Source organism: Lagopus leucura, unplaced genomic scaffold (genome assembly GCF_019238085.1).
Source record: "Lagopus leucura isolate 7727_CA_CO unplaced genomic scaffold, USGS_WTPT01 Super-Scaffold_100004, whole genome shotgun sequence".
Classification (NCBI taxonomy): Eukaryota; Metazoa; Chordata; class Aves; order Galliformes; family Phasianidae; genus Lagopus; species Lagopus leucura.
The window spans coordinates 26,131,349-26,155,043 of NW_024962264.1; the positions used below are offsets into that span (position 1 = coordinate 26,131,349).

Below are 23,695 nucleotides of genomic sequence, written 5' to 3' on the forward strand. Positions count from 1 at the left end.
GAAGTACAGCACTGTTACATTTTGTGTTTCCAGCTATTCTATTAGAGCAGAGCATCTGCAGGTATCTACCCCCTTCGTGTGTGTGTGTTCCTCCTCAGTGGAAGGGGACTGTTATCAAACAGAAGGGCACCACGAGATTGGATTGCTTCCTTGTTCCCGATGCAATTTGCTGAAAGGCCTGGGCTGTGCCAGAAGTGTGTGTCTCAGAGTGTATCTACCTGCATCTGTGGCCCTTGGCACAGGAATTGCACATGTGATGGGAGGCGTCTCACTGCTGCCCTGTGCAGAAAGCTAGGAAGTTTCCTACTTCCTACACTAGGAAGTGTAGGAGTGTCAGGAGCATTGCTTCTCTCTCTGAGTTTGATGGGCTGCAAAAATCATTGATCACTGATGCTGGAGACAGGCTTGGAGGTGGTGTTTGAGTGTAGAAGTGAAGCAGGGAAGATACAAATGCATCTTACTGGTTCTTCCTTCGTTTTGTCTATGTAGTTTCCTGTCTGGAGAACTGCAGTGAAAGCACTTTGCAGCTGCTTACATACACATCTTCCTGCTGATCTTTGACACAATGTAGATCCCTTTTTTTTTTTTTTCTTTTTTTTTTTTTTTTTTTTTTTTGTACTGCTATTACTTGGACTTCCCGAAGTTGATTCCTGTAAGTTCCTGTGCTGTAAGAAAAGAACAACAACCGGCCCGCAAAGTGACACTGGCTGTTCTCAGCCTGACCACTTGAGATTTTAACAAGGTAACAGCTGTTTTCCTTGTAGCTGTGCTTGAAGCAACGCCAGTTCCAGTGGGACTCAGGGATTTGAGACCTTGGAACTGTTTGCAGTTTAGCTGTGATTTTGAAAAACAAAGGTAAGCCATCATTTGGAAATGTAAAGATCCTCTATCAAATGCCTTAGGCATGAGCTTGTAACTTCCTCAGCTCTACTTTCACTACATGGTGGAGCCAGTAAAAAAAAATATCATTTATCCTTTGCAGGAAAAAATGATGTTTCCCAAGTAAACGTCCCAATTGTGAGTAGAACTCAGGTACCTCCCTGGTATGGAAACAATCTTGGCTGCATTCTTTCGTGTGGTCTCCCTCAGTATGTGGGGTTGCAGGACTGTAGCTTCATACAGTGCAGCAGGGAAGCTGTGGAGTGTCGCTAAGGCAGGAACAGCATGTGCTGCTTTCCTCTTCAGGAGTGTTTTTGTGTTGAGAGTTTCAAGGCTGTGGGCTCTCACATTCAGCAGAGGCTGAGGACAAGAGGAAATGGTTTTAAACTAAGACACGGGAAGTTTAGATTAGATATTAGGAGGAAGTTTTTCACGCAAAGGTGGCGATGCACTGGAACAGGTTGCCAAGGAGGTTGTGGATGCCCCATCCTTGGAGGCATTCAAGGCCAGGCTGGATGTGGGTATGAGCACCCTGGTCTGGTGGTTGGTGACCCTGTACATGGCAGGGGGGTTGAAACACGATGATCATTGTGGTCCTTTTCAACCCAGGCTATTCTATGATTTTATGATTTTTGCCAGAATAGGTGAGGCTCTGAGAAAATGTAATGTTGATTCAGATATCATTTGTTCCTTCCCACAGAAGAAACCCCCAAGCAGGTCTTCTCCTTTCTGTCCTGAGTAAGCTCAGATAAACACTCTGCATGGGCTGGGACTTGGCACGTAATTGAAGGAGAGCTTCTGTTGTAACTTCCAGTGTGTAGTTGGTTACACAAATATTGATGAAATCCCATTAGGGCTGTGGTGTAACACCATGGTCAGGGTACAGAACCAAGCATAACTGGAACAAAGCTGAGGTTGTGGCTGCTGATTACAGCGGAGCTTCCAGGCTCTGTTTCACCCCATCTGCACTTCTGTTGGGTGTATGGGCTCTGCTACGTTCAGACAATTCCCTGGAGAAGGGGGTGAACAGAAGCAAAAACCCCCTGGTGTCAAAGTTGCACCTGGAAACAGGCTCAGCGGAGAGCATGAACTCCACAGCTAAGAAATTCATCAGGGTTCACTTAACAGCTTCTGAAAGGCAGCCAAGTGGAGCAGAAAGCTCGTGTGTGAACTCCTGCCCTGCAGCCCTGCTGCTGTGCTGGGGAAAGCCAGAGGCAATCCTGCCGTGTGCCATGGGGTGCTGGGCACTGTGCCATGGTCCTGCACGGTGCTGAGACACAGAACTCCAGCACAGGTGCCTTGTGTGGGCAGTGGATGTGTGGGCAGGATGTGTGTCTGCTACTGGGGCTCAGCGGTTGATTTTCAGGCGGGGCAATATTTGTGTCCCTATCTCACCCTGCAGCTTGTGCCAAGCAAATGCATTCCCCCTGGCTTAGGCTGATAATTTCTTGGATCCAGAAACTATCAGCTAACCTTCCTGAAAACCAGCCCATCAGATGGGAAATGTGCTCTGGCCTTTGGTATTAAAGCAGGCAGTTGGGAAGGAGGATCCTAGGAATAAGCCACTCTTCTGAAAGGTCAGTGTCCATCGGAGCCCTGACCATGCTGTCAGTGCAGTGATGTCACTACAGGCTTCAGTCAGCTGATCTGGGGTGTTTGCATCCTGGAGGGCTCTTGATGTGCAGGGATTTGTGAAGGTTGATGATGTATCAATTGCCACGTTGTGGCCCTCAAAACACGCTCAGGTTGGACCTCAATATTTTTGCTCCTGGGCTGTTCTGTAGCTGTAGTATCACACAAAAAGGGTCTCACAGGAAGTTATGGGGCTCCTTTTCTCAACCTCTAGGAATCAAGGTCTAATTTTCCTTAGGATCTTCCTTTGATGTAGAGGCAGTAGAGGAGCTGTTTGCTCCTCCACATAAGCCCAAGTGCCAACCTGCCACCACAGCATGGGTTCAGCAGTGCCCAGTCCCTGAGCTGGAACCCCAGGCTTCCAACAGCTGCACACATAGCAACTGCAGCCTCACTAGATAAGGGAGAATGGGAGGAATTGGACCTACACTGGAATTGGGCCCAGCACAGGTGAATCCATTCCTCTGTCCCACACCAGATGCATCCCTAAAGATCAAAAGCAAAGTCTGCAGGTAGGACAGAAGTACAAAAGCCCTATGGTGGGCTTTGGAAGATGCCTGAGGGAAAGCTGCAGTGAAAAACATAAAATACAGAGGTGAACTGATGCTTATCAGAGCTGATAAGCACAATATTAACTGAGGGTGATGGTCACCTTAGTCACTTCCACTTGCTGCTCCAGTCTCAAACCCTAGGGACTTTTTCTTGGTGGGGGATAGTGTGGGCAATTTGAGAAGAGCTTGACTTGGAGGACTGGGACCCGGGGATACTTCTTAGGGTTAGGGGGGTGTTCTGCAGGCAATGGTCCCCCCAGCAAACCTTGAGCATGCCTGTTGCTCCCACCAGCAGGTGCGCACACTCAGATGGCACATGTTTAGCAGCAAGGCATTTGGAAAAATGAAGTCTATCAAAATATTTTAAAAGCTGGATGAAGGAACAGATGGCTTTGATGAGAGCTGATCTGGCTAACAAAATGAGGGCTATCACTTAAGCTGAGGAACAGTTGCTCAGGTGCTGTATTTAGATGTGCCGCAGCTCTGAGCGATCCGTGGCCCCTTCCTCCCACCCCCAGTGCTGGGTGGGCGATGCTTCTTGTCCAGCCCTGCTCCAGTTTGGGAGTGGAAAGAAACAGGATGGGAAAACCAGGTGCTATATCTATTTTCAGAACACATGCATGTCCCAGGAATGAAAACAAATGCTGAGCAATTCTCTTTTCTTCCTTCTTTCTCTCATATTTACCTCTTTCCCTGGAGAAGAGCCAAGCAAAATGACAGCCAGCCTGCAATGGTCAAACCATCCCTGACAGAGGTTACCTTTGCTTCACCTTGAGCTGTGGTGAGGTCTGTGAAGTGGGGTTTGCTATGTGAAAATCCTCTTGTGTGAAAAATAGCTTTGAGGCAGATCCTGACACATAATGTCAGGGCAGAAGGACTCTTGCTCCTCCTCTGTATTGTGAGCCTCCTCTGCATCATGAGAGGAAGGTGGGCACAGTTTGGTCCTCACCAAGAGCACTGATGTGGTGAAGCGTGGTCAGGGATCACCCACGTGCTGCAAGGCGTCAAGAGGAGGAAAACTGTGATTCTGAGCACTTGCATGTATTGGAGCTGGTCTCCTTTCTGGGGTAGGTAAATTACCAGGCAGGTTCCCCATTGTCCAGTAGGAAAAGCCCAGTGGAAACAGAGGCAGGATGAGTCTAGTATGCATGAACTGGCAATTGGGATTGTTCAGTCTGGAGAAAAGGAGGCTCAGGGGAGACCTTGTTGCTTCCTACTTTTCTCTGACAAGAGGTTGTGGTAAAGTGGGGATTGGCCCCTTCTCCTGGGGATCAATGATGGGACAACATGAAATGGCCTCAAATGGCACCAGGGGAGGCTCAGGTTGGATATTAGGAATAATTTTTTCTCAGAAAGCAGTGAGGTACTGGCACAGGCTGCCCAGGGAGGTGGTGCAATCATCATCCCTGGGAGTGTTGAAGAACCGTGGAGATGTGGCACAGAGGGACATGGTAGGGATGGGTGTGTGGTTGAACTGCGTGATCTTAGAGGTCTTTTACAACCTTAGTGATTCTGTGATTCCACGACCGATGTCTGATGGTGAAGACCAAGATGAGACAAAGGTGGGATGGAAGGCCCTGGAGGCACATCAAAGAGATCTCACGGAGCAAGCTGTAAAGGTGATGCACTGAGGGACGCAGCTCCAAAGTCCTCGTGCCCACGGCCCTCCCCACCTGGAGGAGCAGCCCTGCAGCCGCCGCCGCTCTGCTGTGGCCCATCCCACACCGCACGCTCCCACCTCCGCGCGCTGCCCTGGGGATGTGTGCTTTTATGAAGCCGTGATGAATTTCTGAAAGCTCTTGGTGTGCCACCGGCACCCTGCGTTTCCCAGCACTAGGAGGGACGCCACCTGCTCAGAAAAGAGCTCCTACCAACAAAATATCTCAAGCACTCGGGAGTTTACCGAGAACGAAATTGCTTTAAAACCCCGTATGCCGCATTGTTTCCCTTCCAGCTTCTGCTGGCGGCAGGGTCGAAGCGACGGGTCTTCCTTTCCGTTTGGAACCAGCGGGCTGCGGCTCTCACTCCTTGGCAGCTCCGCACAAGGCTCACTTGCACCTCGGACGCTTAAGCCAAAGGTGACCGATCCCAAAACCCCCCCGCAGGGGGCCGTGCCGCCGCCAGAGCCCCGCCTGGCCGAGGCGGGGACGGGGACGGCGACAGCCCAGCCCCTCCTCCCGCCTCTCTCCTTCACCCTCCCCCGGCCGCTGCCGCCGTCGCCGCCGGGAGCGGAGGTTGAGGAGCAGCCGCCGCCCTCAGGTAGGAGCCGCCCGCCCGGCGGCCGCGGGTGGCCGTTGGCGGCGCGCGCCGCGCCTCGGGGCCGAGCGGGGCTGAGCCGTGCGTGGCTGCGCTCCTCCTGCGGAGCACCGGCGGCTCTCGGAGCGTCCGGCCGGCGCTGCAGCCTCGCGGCGCGGCCAGTTGCACACGTTTGTCTCCTTCCAGCAGCCCGCTGTGACGCGAGACCCCGATGCCAGAAAGGCGGGCCCGGCCCAGGACTGCTCCCAGGCGTCGCCTCCGGCTATAGCGCGGCCTCTCAGCGCCGTCCCCGCGTGGCCCGTGAGTACCGTGTGCCGGCCGCGGGCAGGGCACGGCCGTTCGGAGCGTCCGGGTTGTGCGCAGCCCCGGGGTTGGCGGTGTGTTGCCGTTGGGTTGGTCGTTCTCCCCCGGCTGTGAGGCAGGGAGAGTCGTTGGTCGAAGGCAGCTGCTGCGGGGTTGCTGGAGCGTCCCCTACCCATCCCCACGTGTCGCCTGGAGGCGGCCGTACCTTTTCCCATTCCTCTCTTAGGAGAACGGCATTTGGGTGCTGCATGGCCTGCGGCTGGGTGCTGGAGCATCCCGCCCTGCTGATGGATGGCGGGTTCGCGTAGTGCCGCCGTTTTGATCTTTATTGACCAATTCCTGGCGTGCCTTATCTCTGTCACTGCGCGCTCAGGACCTTGAGATGAATCCAAAAGGGCTCTGCTTTGTTGTGCTGGCATTGGTAGCTTGTGGGTGGTGCGTTGCGTCAGGTGCCTCTGTGTGTCCCTCCACTCACGGTGATCAGGCTTCGAGAGGCTGCAGTTATTCTCACTTGTGAAAAGCAACAGAAAGCTGTAGCGGGCCCTCCATTTAAAGCCAACAGAGACACCAAAATACAGCCTTGGTTTGTGTTGCTCCCCTCGGCTGCTGCCTAGCGTCCTTTCTTTATGCCTTGCTGTAGAGTTGGAGCAGTTTCCTCCTTCTCCCAGCACTCTTGGCTCTGTGGCTATTCTCTGAAATGACTCAGTGGCCGGCTGTTGTGAAATGCCTCCTGAAGGAATGCTGCTCTGGCGTGTCATGCAGCTTGCGAATGGGCCCTTGAGATGCTTCTGCATGTCCTCGTCTTTAGAAATATTTGCAACTCCATTAGCGTGGCAGTGTTGTCCTTCCTTGCATTAGCGTCTCTTGGCAAAGTCAACTCCAGGAAGAGCCTGTGACGTTCTTGGCAGATGAAATTAAGATGCTTACATTAAATGAACTCGTGGCAGGATAGGTTTGGTGAGCTGCCCGCTGTTATTGAATTGCCTACATTAGAGGAACAGGAGTTTAATTGCATGGGGGAGTACCATGGGGCAGTGACAGCAAGAACAAAGCGAATGGCTGATCGTGTGAGCAGGTTTAGGCATGAGAACTGGGATGGAGACAGCAGAGAAAGCCTATGCTGAGGGAAATCCCTAGGATCCCCAGGCTGGATGTGGCTCTGGGCAGCCTGGTCTAGTGGTCGGTGACCCTGCCCATGACAGAGGGGTTGAAACTAAATGATCATTGTGGTCCTTTTCAACCCAGAACATTTCGTGTCTTCTGCAGCAGCAGCCTTTGCTGCTCTGCACCCTGTCCTGAAATAGCAAGGTTCCTGTGATGCCAGCCTGAGGCCTTGTGTCAGGAGGGACTGGAAAAGTGTGGTGTGTGCTTTGGGGACAGCAGGCTGCCTCTGGCTGGGTTAGCTGCCCCACTGAAAACACCTTTTTGTCAGCCCTGGGAGCCCGTGTCACTGCAGGGCCATTGGTTGCCTAAAGCTTTCCCTTTGCTGCAAACCTTAGAAATTAAAAGGAGATGACAAAACAGGTGCATGCAATTCCAAAAAGCCTCTCGAAGTTGGTGTATTTATTTGGGAAATCATGGGACTGCTGAGATGGCTGGTGCCATCATCTGGAGTTGACAGCTCAGATTTGGCATCACTGGTGGCAGCAGCACAGAGCAGAGCTGCAGAGGGGAAGGTTGGCTCAGCATCATCCCCACAGAGCAATTAATTCTCCAGGAAATGGTTTCTACATTCCCCGAGGGGAATTTAGGTTATTTTTCCCACTTAACATTTTATTTTGGCTCAGGGGAGGGTGCTGACTGCGTTCCTTATTCTCTCATCCCTGGCTGCTGATGGTGGTGCTGGTGGCCTCTCTCTTGAAGACATGATCCTAAGACCAAGCAAGTTACTGCAAAGGCTGAGAATGGTCTCAGTTGAACAGCAGTGCAGGGTTGGCATGTGCTAACCTTTGCTAAGAGGTGAGGTGCCACGTAATTTAGTTCTGCAGCCAGCCAATGCAGCAGGGTGCAAGTGTTACATACCCAAGCAAATCTTGATTTTAAACTATTCTCAGTCCACATAGAGATTGCTGAACATCCTCAGGCATGCATATGACGTGCCATTGAACAACACTAGAAAGTGTCTGGTCCAGCCATTGCCTCCATGCCCTACCTTGGAGGGGGCACCAGGGGTACGTGCACTCCTACCTCAGCACAGTGCCCATGTAAGGAGCTGCAACAGCAGTGATGTCCTTCCCAGCTATGGACTGCTGCCCCCATCCCCATGTGCTGCCCTTGGCACTGCCTTGGGAGACAAGCCCTGTTCCACCTGCCTTTCCTCCCATCAGACAACACTGAAGTAGGTTAGGAAGGTTGTGATTTCTTGGCAGAGAGGCGCATTGGAAGGCACAGGAGCTGTGGTAAGCCGGTAATGAAGACAAGTGTTATTTCCAGTATGTGCTGTAGTCGTGTCCGTGCATTCTTTGTACCTTCCTGAGGGGGAAGGGTAAGCAGCAAGACCTACTATCTTTGAGCTGAAAGAATTGTGCTGCCTTGGCTTAGTCCAGTAGAAAGCAGGAGAGCTGCACTAGCAGCAGTTACCTCGCAGAGGAAACGTGGGCTTTAACGGGAGGTGACATCTACCTGCTTGCTCCCCTCCAGCAGGATGGGAACAAGGAGCTCAGCTGCAGTTATGGGATGCCACTGCATATTTATGGGCTGCGGGAGAAAAAGGCGAGGGCACTGCTCATAGAACAGCTGCAGCTGGAGCAGCAGGGGCCATGGGGAACCGGAGTCTTTTGTGCAGGGAGTGGAATAGAGATGAGATGGGTGGGGGAATGTGCTCCACCCACAGCAACAATTTCTTCTGTTCTGCTGCACCATGCTGAAGATCCATCTACACGCAGGAGCTGATTGCTCGCTACACTGAAGTATTTAATGCTTGCGTGGCTTCGTGCTCCCTGCATGCAGTTTCCTCTGCTCCCAGGCCAGGGAAGAGATCTTATTTTCTAGCTTATCCTTCTTTCACGGTTTGTGATTCAGCCTCGCTTGAGCCTTATGGTTTTATGTAAGCATGGCATGGCTCGGGGTGTGATGAGCCCTCTGGCCTCACATCAAATGGTGCTGTGTTGTGCCCCTCCAGCAATGTGCAGCATGCAGGAGGGTGGCACAGCTGATGTAGGGCTGCTGCCCTTGGGAAATCAAAGTGGGTGCTGGAGCGGAGAGCCTCCTGTTGTTCGCTTTCTGTTTGCATCTCTTGGCTGTGCTGATGAATCAATGCCTGAAGGAATGTTTGTGCAGGACAACAGAGTATGAGGAGGTATTTGATCCATTGTCAGAGGGCTCACAGGGTATACAAGGTATTCTGTGTTTGGTGCCTGGCAGCATCGTGGCACTTCTGAATTGCATGCATTGCAGGAATGGTCCCAGCGTCTCACAGCCTTGCCCAGTGGGATCTTGCCTGTAGGACAAATACTTCCTCAGGAGAGGATGTGCACAGCATCCTTAAGGCCCATGCAGCATTGCACAGCATCAAGAGCTGGTCCTGTTTGTCACACCTCATTCTGACAGCACTTGAGCTTGGCTCCCCTTTGGGAGCATGCAAACAGCATTTTTAGCTGATTGCCGTAGCTAGGATGGGAGCTGGTCGTGCGCTTTGTGGGGGTGAGGAGAGAACATGTGCATCCATCTCCCTTTGCTCTGCGGACTGTGCCGATATGATGTGTATGGAATGGGTAATGATCACGGGAGGGAGGCTGTGCTGCCACGTGCCTCTGGAAAGGAGCAAGGAGTGAGAGCTGTGGGTCTCGTGGAATGACCTTGTACAAACTGCTTCAGGAGAATGCTTTGAGAACTACCCCTGTTCTCTAGGTGCTGTTCTCTAGGAATCACAGAATCACAGAATGGCCAGGGTTGGAAGGGACCTCAAGGATCATGAATCTCCACCCCCCCACCATGTGCATGTCTGAAAAGAGTTTCCCTGCTGCAGACTCTCTGTTCTTTTGCAGCGCAGCAGCTGCCTGCATTTTGCAGCTTAGCCCCTCACACCAGCTATAGTGGTGGGTAATGCTGGCAGTGCTACTGAGCTGCCTGTTGTGAGGTTGGTCTTGGTCCCTGCTGTGGGGATGCTCTTCTGCTTCCAGCATGGGTTGGGTAAGGGGTCTGATTGCCTGTGCCCTCTTCTTACTTTTACTTTCTACTTCACTCTTTGTTTCTAGCAGGTATGGACGGGAAGAAATGTAGTGTGTGGATGTTCTTACCCCTTGTGTTTACCCTATTTACGTCAGCTGGATTATGGATAGTGTAAGTTACCTGCTGCACTTCGGAGGGTGAATCTGTGCGGGATGCTTGAGTTTCTGTGGGGCTGGAAAGGCACTTGAGAGGGTCAGGGGCCAGTCCATGGAGGAGCATGTGCATTTCCCTGAGTTTCTGTGCTCCCCAGCCAAGTTTCTGACCTTTTCTTCCTCATAGCACACATTACTGGGAACTGCCTAAAAAAACAGGAGGCCAAGTTGCAGAAATTTCCCTCCATCACCTTTTCTGTAAATGATTCAGCAGAGCTCTTGGAGAAGTGCTCAGGCTCTGCTTTGGGATGAAGAGCCCAAACATGGAGCATACAGCCCCATACGGACAGCCTGCCAGCAGCATAATGCTGATGCCTCGCTTTTCTCAGCAGCCCTTTTTAACAAAAGACACACAAGGTGTGCTTTTACCCAAGTGGGCTCCCCCCAGGCATGCAGGCAGACAACTGCAGCATGAATTTGGGAGTGAGAAGTGTGCCATCAGCAGCTCTGCTCAGCCCGAGAAGTGCTGTATTGTAGGATGTGACTTTGGCCATGGATCTGAAGATGTTTTTCAGCAGCAGGAATAGCTTAAGCTGTTTATCTGAGCCTATTGCTGCTAAAACAGCTTTTGTGGAGGAAGCAGAGTGAACCAGGTGAATCAAGTGATCCAGATTCAAGATGAAAATGTTTCCTTGGGTGATTATTTTTAGTCCGCTTTGGTGATCTGCTTCTCCACATGGTCATGCAGAGCAGATGTAACAGAAAGGCAGGCAATGGGCTGGGAAACAAAGCTGCCTGCTTGAGCACTGGCTGCCTCCTTAGGTTCTGATTTTGCCTGACCTTGTGTCAGTGGGCTTTAAGGTACTTAACAGATTGAGTGATATTTGGAATAGAAGCCAGAATGAGGTTTGAGGCTGTTTGTGTCTTTTTTTTTTTCCCCTCACAGATACTTTATAGCAGTGGAAGATAACAAAATTATTGCACTAAATATACCGGAGAGGTAAGAGGGGTCTGTGGGCTTTGCTTTAATTAGTTGTTTTGTTAAAATAATTGATAAAATGGAAAAGAAGTTCTTAAATCTTAATTTCTGTGCGCTTGTGTCTTGTAGGAAACCTGGTTCCAAAAGGCCACCTTATATAAGGTGAGTGATTTTTATTTTTTTTTTTCCTCTTATGGTTCTGATGAATAGCTGTTGTTCACACGTCTTTTGCCATCCTGGAGTTACAGTGGTACGCTTTGTTTTCCAAGTATTGCAGGTGATGCTCCTCCTGCGAGCTGCGTGTTTAGCCAAGTCATGAACATGGCAGCGTTTCTAGGTAGGAACCACAAGGAGAATTCTTTCTTTCTCTCTCGTAATTTATTGTAAGAAGTCATTGAAACATAAGTAATAGCCAATATGCGTCGTTCTTAGATCTGCTGATGTGAAATCCGTTACGCTGTGATTGCTGATGATTAAGCCAGGATTGTTTTGGCTTCATTTGTAGAAAGACAGAACGAGGCTGGATACGTTTGAGCTTCATTAGCCTTGAAGCTGTGTGATTGTTCTTCATTGCGTGGTGGGTTTCTGTTCTGTGCTACGAATTTGAATATCTCCATGCCATAATCTTACAACTGCAACAACTTATTATGCAGAAGTTGCCCTGCACCCCCACCCCTTCCCAAATTCCATTATTGAAGCTGTGAGAGCTCACTGGCTTCTTCCAGCAGCAGGTGTTAAAGGTAAAACACTCCATGTTAAATAGAAGGAATATCTGAAAAGTACAAATGCTTGGAAAAAATATCTGCATTAGGCTTTTAGAGTGTTTGCTACCGACACCTTTACTTATTTTGAACAAATTATCTCAAACTGAAGCGGACAAATGATTATTTTAACTTGTGCTTGCTCTTATTTAGTAGTTCTTGCGCTGATCTTATCCTTTGTGGGATGCTTTTTGGTGCTGCCAGTTTGGCTCTTTCTGCTGCTGCTATCAGCAAAAGACAGGATATTTCCTTTCTAATTCTGAGAAATTGGGTTGAGTTGAGCTTTGAGGTGAATCCATACCAGTGTGTGTACAAGTAAGATCCCTTGACAATCTCAACCTGCCCTAACAAAAATGCAGCTTGGTAGTGCAAAATCCAGTGTGATGAGTTTCATTGTGAACCCTGACTTGAACTTCCTTGTTTTCAAATATCACTTCTGGGGGGAGTGTTGGCATCCTTTAAGTTTGTTTTCGTGTGGCACTGTTAAAAGGTCAGACCTTGCTTATCAAGCCAGGGTCTCAGTTATTATAAACAACTCTGCTTCCAGCTTGTGGGCTGTATGGAATGGCAGGGACTGTCTTGGTGCTGTGATCTGAGTAGACGTGAGGACAGAGTCACCTGAGCATGGGAGCAGGTGCTGTGAAGCAGGGCAAGAGCTTTTTGAAACCCAGCTCTACTGTCTGTTTTCATCACTGCTTCTCCCTGTTGCTAGAAGAAGTGAAACCAGGGAATCTCCTGACTGCAGATGTGTTTTTATGCTGTCTCTGCTTTATGGATGAGGCCAGGCTGGCCACAGTAGGTAGGATTGCTCTACTGCATTGGGGTGCTTCATGGCTGCCTTGAGCTCATGCCTGTGTTGACTTTGCCACTAGAGAAGAACCAGCAGAAACCACTAAAGCCAGAAACATTAGCATTTGTGGAAAATCAAAATGGCATGTAAAGCAGGAAGGTGACTTTTTAATTCCCCTTTGTCAATCTTGTTGTCGTTTTAAGAAAAGGTCACATGGTTTCACAGGGACCGATATCTCTCTTTTGTAAGGCTCATATGCTGTAGAAATAACAGTAGAAAAGTGCAGGTGAGCCCCATTAGTCAGAGAGTAACTGCCCCTCGCAGTTAGCAGAGGATGGAAAACAGCTGTGAGCCCAGCCAGGTAACTTCTGCAGCACATTTTACCTAATGACCTACTTTGTGCTCTTTCTTTCTTTCTTTCTCAGCACTTGTCGTTGCTGTTCTGCGCTTCATTCAGCTGAAACCAAAGGTGCTGAACCCTTGGCTGAATGTCAGCGGCCTGGTGGCGTTGTGCCTGGCCTCCTTTGGGATGACCTTACTCGGCAACTTCCAGGTACTGCACGCCAGGCTCACGTTGCTGTGTGTGTGTCATAAGGCTCCTGCTTTTTAAGCAGGTCAGCCCAGGTCTTTGAACTACATATGTCTGGTTGTGCCCCAGTCCTCCTCATACCCACTGTGCCAACTCTGCCTGCTGCTTATTGTGGCTCCAGAACATGCGGAGATGAAGGACGGTGGTAATTGTTCATATATTTCATGCATGCTTGACCTGCTGAGAGCCAGAGCAGGGAGCCTTGTGAATCTCCTGAGCCCTGGGGTTTGGCGCAGATGGTCCTGGGTAAATGGACTGAGCTGGAAGTTTATATCTGCATCTGTGTTAGCAGATGCACAGCTGCCCATACACATTTAGCAGACATTTTAGTGTCCTTTGCTTAAAACATTTGTTGGTTAAACCTATCTCCTGCTTGTCCTCTGACTCCCATGAGAGGGATGCAGCAGAGAAATGCTGCCTCTCTCCCTGGTGTGATGGGTGCCTGGATGAGGTCCCTGCAATTCTCCATCTGTTCTGCAATTGCTTGACAAGCAGTCAAGCTGTCAGCTCCGCAGCCTTAGTCTGTGGGGTTGTGCATTCACTGTGATCACAAGTCTGCGTCTGTCAGGTCTGCAGTGAAAATCAAGCCGTGAGAGCAAGCAGGCTGCTTTGGTTTCCCTATCCCATTGCTTTCTCTGTTGTTCTGTCTCTTACTGGGACACAAGTAAAGGGCCTCAGCTGCCAGGAGCAGAGAAAGGCTTCTCAGCTGCTTTTGCAGGAGGGAAGATGGTTTTCCTGCTAATACAGAAAAAGGACTTGTTTTCTGAAGGATTAGTAGCTGTTTGAGTTGTAGAGCAATTGTGGAAACTTTGTGTCCTTTACATTCTTTCTTTTTTTCTGTGAGCTAATTTAACTGTTCTGGAGGTCTTGCTAACTCCATGGCCCAGGCCAAAAACCTGTAGGTTTACTTTTTCATGAAAGCTTCTCAACTAAGAATTACAAGGCCCTTGTACCATGTATAGGTGCAAGAAGAATATTTCTATGACAGGGACTAGGTAGTAGAAAGCAGTTTGGACATCTTCCTTTTTTCTCCCCTTCAGAGCAAATGCTTGTTCTTGTAAAGTGGATGCTGTGAATCTTTTCATGGTTATAAATTTTGGACTAATAATCCACTCCTTGTTAGTTAGCTGTATCTTTGCTTAGATCTTGTGCCAAGCTGTGAAAGCATATGGTAATGAGACTATAGCCCATGCTTTTCCCTGCCTAATGACTGAGCTGAGTATGGCATTAAATCACATTTCTAGAAAATTACAGGTTGGGTATTGGTATTTTAGAGTCACCATGAAGGCTGTAAGTCCCATGCAGTGCAGGCTGCCTTGGGAAAACAAGCTCAATGCTGGTTTTGCTTCTACCATAATTTGAACCTGCTCTTTTCCAAGAAAACCAAAAACCAAAAAAAAAAAACCAAAACAAACCCAAAACCCATGAAAAGAACAACCCTAAGAAAACAGAGAGGGAAGGGATCAGTGGAAGCAGGGTGACTACTCTGCTATTTTGCACATTGTGCATTGTTTGGGAATTGGTTAAATCATGGAACAGGAATCAAGGCTGCAAGGAGGAATTACGCACTGATGATTTATTATTTAGAAAAGGTTTATTATTTAAAAGAGGAGGGAAAGGAGAAAATGTTTAGCCTAAGCCTTGCCCTTTGTGAATATATTTACATCCTGGAACGTATTTACATCCATTGCAAACTTTTGCTTGCAGAATGTGTCTGTCCTGTTCCTTTGCAGCACTGCACAGTCACTGAGCCCTATGAGAAATGGCAGCCAAGAGACGGAAAAGCACTTGCACTCCAATGGGGATGAGCTTATGTTGCCTTAGACATCGGTGCTTAAGAGAGGTGGAAGAGGGAACAAGCAGTCAGCAGTTTGTGGTAGAAGCTTGCCAAAACAGAAGCTTATCTCTGCTAGCTCAGTGGAGGTGCTGGGGCTCTGGCAGCCCACTACCTGGATGGCACTGCTCTGTGCAGCTGAAGGCTGCAGTTTGCTGTCGTTACAGGGAGCTGAAAAGGCACTTGGCAGGTTGTCCTTGCCTGCCCTAACCATTGTGTCAAGCCAGAGAAGTATTTCTTCCTGAACTTTGCATCAGTAGGTCTTGTCAGGGAGCTGTGGAGACAATCTCCAGGAGGCTGCATTTTCCACTGTGTTTGGTTTTGGACAGAGGATCTGCTTGGCTGTGACAGTTGCCAACTTATCTTTGTTATCTTAGACCTTACACTCCACCAGGAGAAATGATACAGCATCTCTATCTCACACCCCAGTGGTTCTTGCTCTCTTCTAACCTGCCCTCTCAGCTCTCCAGGGTAGCTAGCAGATGACTCCTGTGGTATTCAGACAATCACTGTTTTCTCTCTTCTTAGCTTTCTAACGATGAGGAGATCCACAATGTGGGCACATCGCTGACCTTTGGCTTTGGGACCTTGGCATGCTGGATCCAGTCTGCTCTCACTCTCAAGATCAACCTGAAGAATGAGGGACGGAAAGCTGGAATTCCACGAGTCGCCTTATCAGCTGGCATCACTCTCTGCGTGGTGCTCTGTATCCTTTTGTTGTGCGCTGTGGCACACCAGGTCCTGTCAGTGGCTGACTGCAGCAGGGAAGATTGGCTTTTACAGCCATCCTTGGAGCTCAGAGCATTTAGGAGCACTGCTCAGATTGTTGTCAAGGCACAAATCAGTGATCAGTTCGTTTTACTACCTCTGTTTTACAGGAGTGCACTACTTTTCTCATGGGCTACATGGGCTATACCCTCACTTCCCTCATAAATGTTTGTAAAATTTCTTCTTAGTGATTTCCAAAGTGGCTACAGTAAGAACAGAACAACATCTGTTTGATTTAATGGCTACCAGCAGGTTAGCATTTGTAATCATGCCAAAGACTAAGATTAAAAACGTGTTGAGAGCATAGAGGGATAGGGATGGTAATCAGGTGTCTAAAGATTGTATGCGTGCTCCAGGGTTCTACAGCCAGTCATCTGCTCTAACAGTGGCTGTGGCATTGAGGAGAGGAGCTGCTGGCTCTATTGACTTCTGGTAAGACTACATGTGTTACAAATGGGCTTTTGGTTGTGGAGTCTGCAGACACCCCAACCAGGTGTACATGGGGCTTTATGTTCATCCCTCGCTCAGCCCTTTTGTGCTCACTGGGGGGGCTGGGTTCAGTCACTGCTTAGTTGTGTCTATGTTAGTGCTGGGGTAAGTTAGAGGACAGGAAGAAATGGCTGGGAATAAGCTAATAAGTTATTTTGGGTAACAGCCCATTCTTGAAACAACTGTTTGTTTACCAATGAGGTTGTATGATCGTGTGTTTCTGGAGTGCAGAGGAAATTCTGAGAGACAGGAGAGCAGTAAGATTAGAGGGGGTGTGCAGAGAAGGTAGGAGTGTATAGTGGGAGCCCTCACAGCTTGCTGGCTCTGTCAGTGGCTGGTTTGATATTTAAGCAAGTCTTCTCCACACTTCTGTCTTAAGGTCTGTAAATGTTTATCAGTGGGAATTGGGACCAGAAGCCCTGACCAGCATAGAACAGCTGCTGCATTCCATAGGCAGTTCCCATCTTGTTAGATACCAGATGTCCCTTCCACCTCTGGCACCACACTCGCTCTTTATGATGGTAGCCAGGTTGATCATCATCCTGCTGATTCTGATTGTCAATATTTTATTGCCTGTCCTATTGGCTTTTTCCCCTCTTGGACAGCGTCTCTATTCCCACAAGCATTCCCAGAATGTTTTCCTTGACCTTCCTTTTCCAGATTTCATCCTGATGGCGCAAGGCATCCACATGTATGCTGCCAGGATCCAGTGGGGCCTGGTGATGTGTTTCCTGTGCTACTTTGGCACATTTGCTGTGGAGTTCAGGCACTACAGATTTGAGATAGTTTGTTCTGAGTACCAGGAAAACTTTCTGAGCTTTTCTGAAAGCTTGTCAGAAGCCTCTGAGTACCAGACAGATCAGGTGTAGCCTGTCCTTTGGCCAGGGGGAGGGGGGCAGGTGCAGTCCTGCGGTTAGACATGACCTCATTTACACTTTTTTTGATGAGTTTGTTTTCCACGTGCAATCATTGTCGTATTGCCAAAGGGCTCTGAGGGTGGTTGCCTCATTAAGGGCCAAACAAAAATAGCTGCCTGCTGGAAGAGGACTGGATCCTTCTGAACAGCAGTGCCGGGTAGCACAAGTTGTTCAGTTTGTGCTGTCAGAGACTCTTTCTCAGCAGCTCCATCTCACACCTGCTGTTCAAGATGTTTGGTAGCAGGTCCTCACAATGCCCCTCTGAGATAGGCACTGCTCTGCCTGTCCTATAGGGGAGGAAATGAAGGAAACAGACCTGTCTGGGCATAGTCTTCAACATTGCTGGTTCCTGAGTTGCTGGGCTGCACTTTTCGAATCTTTTTTGCATTGTTTTCTTTGCTGCTGATGGGAGTTACTTGGTAGGGTGAGAAGGAATGACTGTTTTTTCTGGACTTAAAACTGGACATTGGAAAACCCAAACTGACCAGCATTTACGAGCAGGTGGACGTTGCTTCCAGCCTGGAAAGCAACTGATGGCAAAGCTGGATCTGGGAGAAATCATGAGAGACTTGGCTGATGCTGCCTGGCAGCAGAGAGGACTGTGCCCACACCAGAGAACATGGCACAGGGGAGCACTGTGCTGGGCCTGGTGTTTCATGGGCTGCAATGGGGTCTGATGGAAGCCAGGTGCTGAATTAATAAGTGAATGCCTGTGTGCTCTAAAGATGACCCAGAAGAGTCTGCTCTTTTTAAATGTTTAGTGCTTCCACTACATATCACCTGTAGTATTTCAGTAACTTTTTGTTGTTCACAGAAGAGGTAAACATTGTGTTAGAGACACTGGACTTGCCTACAATGATAACAGTATAATTGCAGATGGGCTTTATGTGTGTAGGGTTTTTAGTTGGTTTTATTTGTTGGTGTGTTGCTCCTTATGCACTTGCAAGTCAAACTTCAGACACATTTTGTCCCTGCTTGCAATCCAGACTTCTCCCTTGGCCAGTTTTCCTGAATGGGCTTCCAAGGGGTGTGAAGGCTGGGGGACTTGGCTTAAGTCACCAAAAGCAGGAGTGGCTTTGCTGTGCACTCCCAGGGGAGCTTAAAGTGGAAATATAACAAAGAGAAACATTTCCTGCAGACAAAGGCTGTGGTTAAAGCCCATCTCTGAAAACAGAGTTTGGGAAGGCTGCTGGATCAGCCAGGTAGCGGGTGGATCACACTTGTTTCCCATTTTTCTAGGCAGGCTCATCTTGTGTTTGCCTCTCTGCCTGTGCTGACATGGGGCATCTCATCACCCCTGTGGGAAAAGAAGCAGAATTGAAAATGGTGGCAAGAGGTGTTTGCAGGGGAACTCCTACCACACTATAGTATTCCTGACAGAAAGGAAAAGGGCACAAGGGCATTCAGTGCTCTGAAAAAGGGCAGAGGCCTCTCCAGGAAGGACATATGATCAAGAAAGCTTTCTGTTAAAGGTAGTTGCCCTTTATGTGATCTTTCATGGCTCAGAACTTGTTTTTGGGAAGGAAGGTGCTGAGGCTGCGGGTTGGGGCACACCAGGTCATCTACAGCTCCACCAACAGTCCTGCACTATGTGGTGGGGGACAGGATGCAGGGGGACCCCTGACACAGGCACATGGTGGATGCATAGGGAGCATGAGCAGTGTTTTGTTTTAAGGGTGTTTTACTGTAAATAGTCCTCCTTTTTGGTTTTGTTTTGTTTTTTTTTTAAATCAATTTGGTTTATTGTTTTATACTTTGTAACAATTTTAACAAAGAAAAAGAAGGATGATGATTGTGACTTGATTTTCGTTTTCCTATATGCAATCCAAACTGAACTTCAGGTTTTTGGTAATAACTCTGTACATTTCTTACAGTATTTCTAACAGCACATTTCAGTACAACTAAACGACAACCACTATACACATGACCACTAAATAAAGTGCTTTTATGGAGAAAGTGAATTTTATTTTTGTCCCCTATCCCATGCACAGCTTTATGAGGGCAAACGCAGAACAGAAAATATTTACACTATCATGATACAAATTAACACTTAATGAAGCTGGGGATCATTCAGCCATGCAGGTACAGACTGTAGCAGTGCTAATTAGGCTCTTTCTCGGAGGTGGATCATGCTCTACACAGCCTGGAAAGGCATTCACATCAGCTGCCTCACAGCTGCCATCAAGTTTTAGAAGGGCAGTGCTGGCATGACGTGTTTACCTCCTCAGGTGCTTGTTCTCTACGCTGCTACTTCAACAGGAGAGCTGAAGATGTGCACCAGAGCTCAGGAAGGCAGCATGTGTGCTGGCAATCTGTTGTGGCCGTCTCATTACCAGAGCTGTGAGGGGCAAGTTCAAGCACAGCTGCACAGCAATTAGTAAGTAGTGGGTGATACTCTTGAGCTGAGTGCCAGTGACAGTGTGTCAGACCACCACTGTTATTGCTTGATTCAGCCTCCTGGCTTCCACCAAGTCCCTCGTCAAATCATGAGACAGACAGGGACATGATGCTGCTTCCTCAGCAAGACAGGCTTGTCTGTCCTAAAGAATGGACAGGGAGGGCAAAAGCAGGGAAAAAAAGTGGTTTTTTTTGTTTGTATTCTTAAATAGATTTGTCCTTTAGGTGCTGGGATCACTGGTGACAGGCAGCAAAGCTAAATACAGGGAACACGATGTAAACAAAGCTGTGGCTTTATTGACTATAGAAGGAAAAGCTCCATGACTGTTGCTATAGATTGGCATGGTTAAAGTAAGGCGGGTGAAAAGATCTCTGGTTTAACTCTCATTCAATGCAGCAGGATGTTTGGCAAGGTCTGCTCACAACTGACCAGCAACAGCTGGCTACTGAGGAGCTATGGTAGTTTGGGCAGAAATGCAGCCAAGCTGGCTGTGGTGTCAGCCTGTTGGATCCCGCAGACGCACATCACCTGGCAGCAACATGAGGTGGGTCCAGAATTCAATTTTTAAAGAACTTAATTCTTACTGTATGCTCTACTTCATTCTCGTGGGCTGGCAGTGTCACTGTAAGCAGTGTCAGCACACAAGTCATACTGTTTTGTACCTAGGACCTGCTGTAGGTGTAGCCAAGATTTAAGTCATTCTCTGTATATACAGCTTGCCTGCAGCAAGGACTAGCTGTCTGTGGCAGCCGTAATGTACTGCATTGGGAACCCCACACCATACTCTCCATCCATACCTGCATTGGCTGTGGGTCCAATACATGACGTGGGTTTGGTTTTACATTCTGGTCATGGACAAAATTACTTGAAGTTACACAAGGACGACTCAGGTGAAGCACAGCCTTCTGTGTGTGCATCACTTTCCTTAAGTGGAGGAAGGCAGGAAAAGTTCAGTGAAAGATGAGATGAGGCTGTAGTACGATTTCTCATCATCTGTCAGTCCTGCGTTACCAGGTCTGATGACCACAGCCACGTGAGTGTCCGCTTCTTCAGCTGCGTTTGCTTCTGAAACAAATAAGAAAGGGAGAGTGAAGATGTGGAGATGTGCTTTGTGATTTCACCACAGGAGGGCCCTTAAGGCTTGAACAGCCCCATAAAACGTGCTTTTAAAGGTTAAGACTGACAGAGCAGTGTTTGCAGCTGGTGCTGGCTGAAGTTAGCCAGCCCAACACCCTGCAACCCTGCAGCCAGTCCTCGTGAGCTCGCTTCTCACCCCAACCACAATAAGAGGCCCTGGGGCAGGCTCTGCAGGGACAAGGAGGTTACTGAAAGCTCTCACTAGAAGTGCTGCTTGAGCCGAGTAGGAGACTGAGGCTAACTCCTCAGACTAAGCTGGCTCAGACCAAGGTATCGGCCCATTTCTGTCAGAAGATGTTCCCAGGACGGGCAGTAAGAGGCTTCACCAATCTGGCTTCCTAGGAGTTGAGCCCTGAAGACCAGGATCAATGTTTTCCTGCTGCTGTGCAGCACAACCAACCACTGACCAACCATACCAAGCACAGCAGGCATCGCTGTTCCCAGGGGAAGCTGAGCGCAAGCCACAAAAACTCCTGACCCCGTTTGCAAATGGGGCACACCAACTGCTTCAGCAAATGATCCACTCTGCTTTAACACTCTCCTTGTTTCCTGGGGCAAGGACAGGTTTTCTGCTTGGCCTATTTTCCGTCACTGCACAGTGTCACACACAGATATCCCACTGCCCTGTGCAAGCCTGAACGCTTCAGGAAGAGGTACAGCAGTGACAAGTTAGGTGCCCTAGAAGCAAGGAGGTCTGCAGCATCACTGGATGGCTGTGACAAGTCCTGTGAGGCAGCAGGTCACTTACCTCGAGGGACATCAGTCAGGAAGAGAATGTTGTTAGTGTCACATCCTATACTTGCAGCAATCCTTCGGTAGCTCTCGCTTTCTACCTTGGGACCTATTTTGGTGTCAAAGTGGCCATCAAAGAGCTGAAAGACAGAGAAAGGCAAAGGCTGGACGCTATATGAGAAGCAGAGAGCTAAACTGCTGATAATCAAGGCTCCCACACTACCCTGCTTTCCCATCTGAGACTCTACTGACAAAATGTCACAACACAAACAGCCATAGGACGGGTCTGCTCTGTAGGTAGAGAAGCCATGAGGAAGATGGTAACGTTATCTACCTCTAGAATATCGCCTTCTGTAGAGTATCCAAACAGAAGCTTCTGGGCTTCAACACTGCCCGAAGAATAGATGTAGACCTTCATCCCAGCTTCCCTCCACTTCCGGATGGCTGGAACCACGTCCTCAAAGACTCTGCAGCAAAACAGGGCAGCAGGTAAGGCAGGCCCAGAGGCACTGGAGGATGCTTCCAGAGGGATGCGCTGCTTCTAGAGGGATCTATGCATCCCAGGAATCCCTCAGAAGGGCAGGGAAGAAGTAGGATGTAGCAGACGGATGGGGAGTGGTGCTGGAGGAATTCAGCTTTAACCCATGCTCAAAGAGCAGCCTTCCCTCCGGCACCGTGCAGCCATTGGGTCAAGACCTGAGAGTGCTGCCCCAAATAGACACAGGGCTCCCAACAGCCACATAGGGAAGTGTGGGACTGAGTTTTGTAGCCTTGTCGCAACCAGCTGGCCTCTTTATCTCCAGTTTCTCAGTCGTGTGCTCAGTGCTTTGTTACATTAGCTGTTTAACAAAAGAAAAAAGTAATTCAGTCATTTTATAGTGATTTACGTGTACGTGGAGTCAGCCAAAAATATTCTGAGTCTGCTGTATAGCACCTGCAAGGCCCACTCTTTGGATGCTGTCAAGCAGTATAGCTAAATCCACAGCGATTGGGCCACTGTAAGATAATTCTTCCTGTTTATAAGGCAGCAGATGGGAAGGCTGTCCTTCTTGACTTCTCTGTGGAGGCGCTGACCCTACCTACATCTGTATGTGAGTTCAGGGCCCAATGCAGCCCCTCTCCTGCTGGATACCAGGAACAGGGCACCTTGTGCCTGTTCCTTCACCATTACTCACTCTCCCTTCACCAGCCCCGTGGCATAGGCCGCTCTCCACATGTGTCCCTGCAGCTGCTTCAGCGCCGTGGTCTTCCTGTCCAGAGCCATCTGCCAGTGCACGTTGTCCACTACTGCCCGGATGACACGCTCCAGCTCCTCATCCCCACTGCCACTTTCCAATGGGATCGGCACTGCTCCGTCCAGGCCTGAGTCCTCCTGGGCCTGGGGACGGGGAAAGTGAAGGACAAGGACAGACAAGGAGCCTCAGAGTGACCCAATGCCACGAGGTGCCCTCACCTGCTGCCTCAGGAGCCCCACGTCCCGCTGGCACTCCTCCTCCTCCCAGTGCGCACGCAGGTACTGCTCCACGTTGTCTCTGATGTAGGGGAACAGTGTCTCCTGGCAGCACACGCAGACATGAATATGGCAGCTCAGAAACCAAAAGCAGAGAAATGCTGAAAGAGCTTTAAAACCTTCATCCGAGTGCCGGTGGTGGGGTGGGAGCAAGCAGGGCAGCGCTGGCATTGTGGCCACTGAGAGCAGTGGGGCCACCATCATCACTTAAAAAAACCCCACTAAAATCTGGAAACGCCACCAAAGCCCCTCTAACCTACTGAACTGTCTAAAATTACCAAAATTGTTAAAAACTACCATAATCGTTGAGAGCCACGCAAATCCTTAAAGATTACCGGAGTCCCTGGAACCCTCTGAAATCCCCAAAACCACCTTGAAATCCACTATCCTCACTTAGGATTATCAGAATCGCTAAGACCCATCGATGAAAGCCATCATAGTCGATAAAAACCTACCAAAATACTTAAAATGATACAAGCGCAATAAAATAACCCCTCAAACAGCCGCCCACCATAAAACCATCAAAATACCTAAACCCACCCCAAACCCACCGGTACAGCTAAAATCACCAAAACCCACGCAATCACAAGAACCCCTCGAGCCCACCAACGTTCCTAAAACCCGCGGTCATTCCCGGAGCCCACCCAATCACCAACGTTGCTAAAAACCGAATGTGAAAACCACTCACATCATCCAAATCCCTGAACCCCCCCCCCCCCCCCCTCAAAACCCAAATCTCTCCCGTCTCCGCCCGGGGCCGCGCACCTGCACGAAGGCGATGGGGGTGGTGGTGCCCTCCACGTCCAGCAGGATGGCGCGCACCCCCGCCGGCACCGGCAGCACGCCCATGGCGGCAGCCAGCGGAGAGCGCGGGAGGCGCCGCCGCAGGGGGGCGCTGCAGCATTCCC

At 49.3% G+C, this 23,695-nt stretch overlaps 2 protein-coding genes across 10 annotated transcripts; one reads left to right on the forward strand and one right to left on the reverse strand.

The window, feature by feature from the left end:
- Positions 1–839: 839 nt before the first annotated feature.
- TMEM150C (transmembrane protein 150C) lies at positions 840–18,971 on the forward strand. Of its 7 annotated transcripts, none has more exons than XM_042872044.1 (9): positions 5,269–5,321; positions 5,505–5,618; positions 9,818–9,902; positions 10,830–10,883; positions 10,992–11,024; positions 11,132–11,199; positions 12,839–12,966; positions 15,365–15,542; positions 16,754–18,971. In XM_042872044.1, the coding sequence occupies exons 3-9, from the start codon at positions 9,823–9,825 to the stop codon at positions 16,960–16,962; spliced, it is 750 nt and encodes a 249-aa protein (XP_042727978.1). In that variant the 5' UTR covers positions 5,269–5,321; positions 5,505–5,618; positions 9,818–9,822; the 3' UTR covers positions 16,963–18,971. The 7 variants fall into 7 exon arrangements, with proteins under 7 accessions (XP_042727980.1, XP_042727978.1, XP_042727975.1 ...); XM_042872041.1 differs by having other exon boundaries at positions 9,821–9,902; XM_042872047.1 differs by having other exon boundaries at positions 5,270–5,321; positions 5,508–5,618.
- ENOPH1 (enolase-phosphatase 1) lies at positions 18,946–23,659 on the reverse strand. 3 transcript variants are annotated; one of them, XR_006179051.1, is made up of 7 exons: positions 23,553–23,659; positions 22,731–22,832; positions 22,453–22,655; positions 21,612–21,744; positions 21,294–21,417; positions 20,206–20,473; positions 18,946–19,550 (listed from the first exon to the last, which is right to left on the reverse strand). XR_006179051.1 is itself a non-coding variant. In XM_042872036.1 (6 exons), the coding sequence occupies exons 1-6, from the start codon at positions 23,634–23,636 to the stop codon at positions 20,334–20,336; spliced, it is 786 nt and encodes a 261-aa protein (XP_042727970.1). In that variant the 5' UTR covers positions 23,637–23,659; the 3' UTR covers positions 19,685–20,333. The 3 variants fall into 3 exon arrangements, 2 of the variants coding, with proteins under 2 accessions (XP_042727970.1, XP_042727971.1); XM_042872036.1 differs by lacking the exon at positions 18,946–19,550 and having other exon boundaries at positions 19,685–20,473; XM_042872037.1 differs by lacking the exons at positions 18,946–19,550; positions 23,553–23,659 and having other exon boundaries at positions 19,685–20,473; positions 22,731–23,469.
- Between the last annotated feature and the right edge of the window lie 36 nt (positions 23,660–23,695).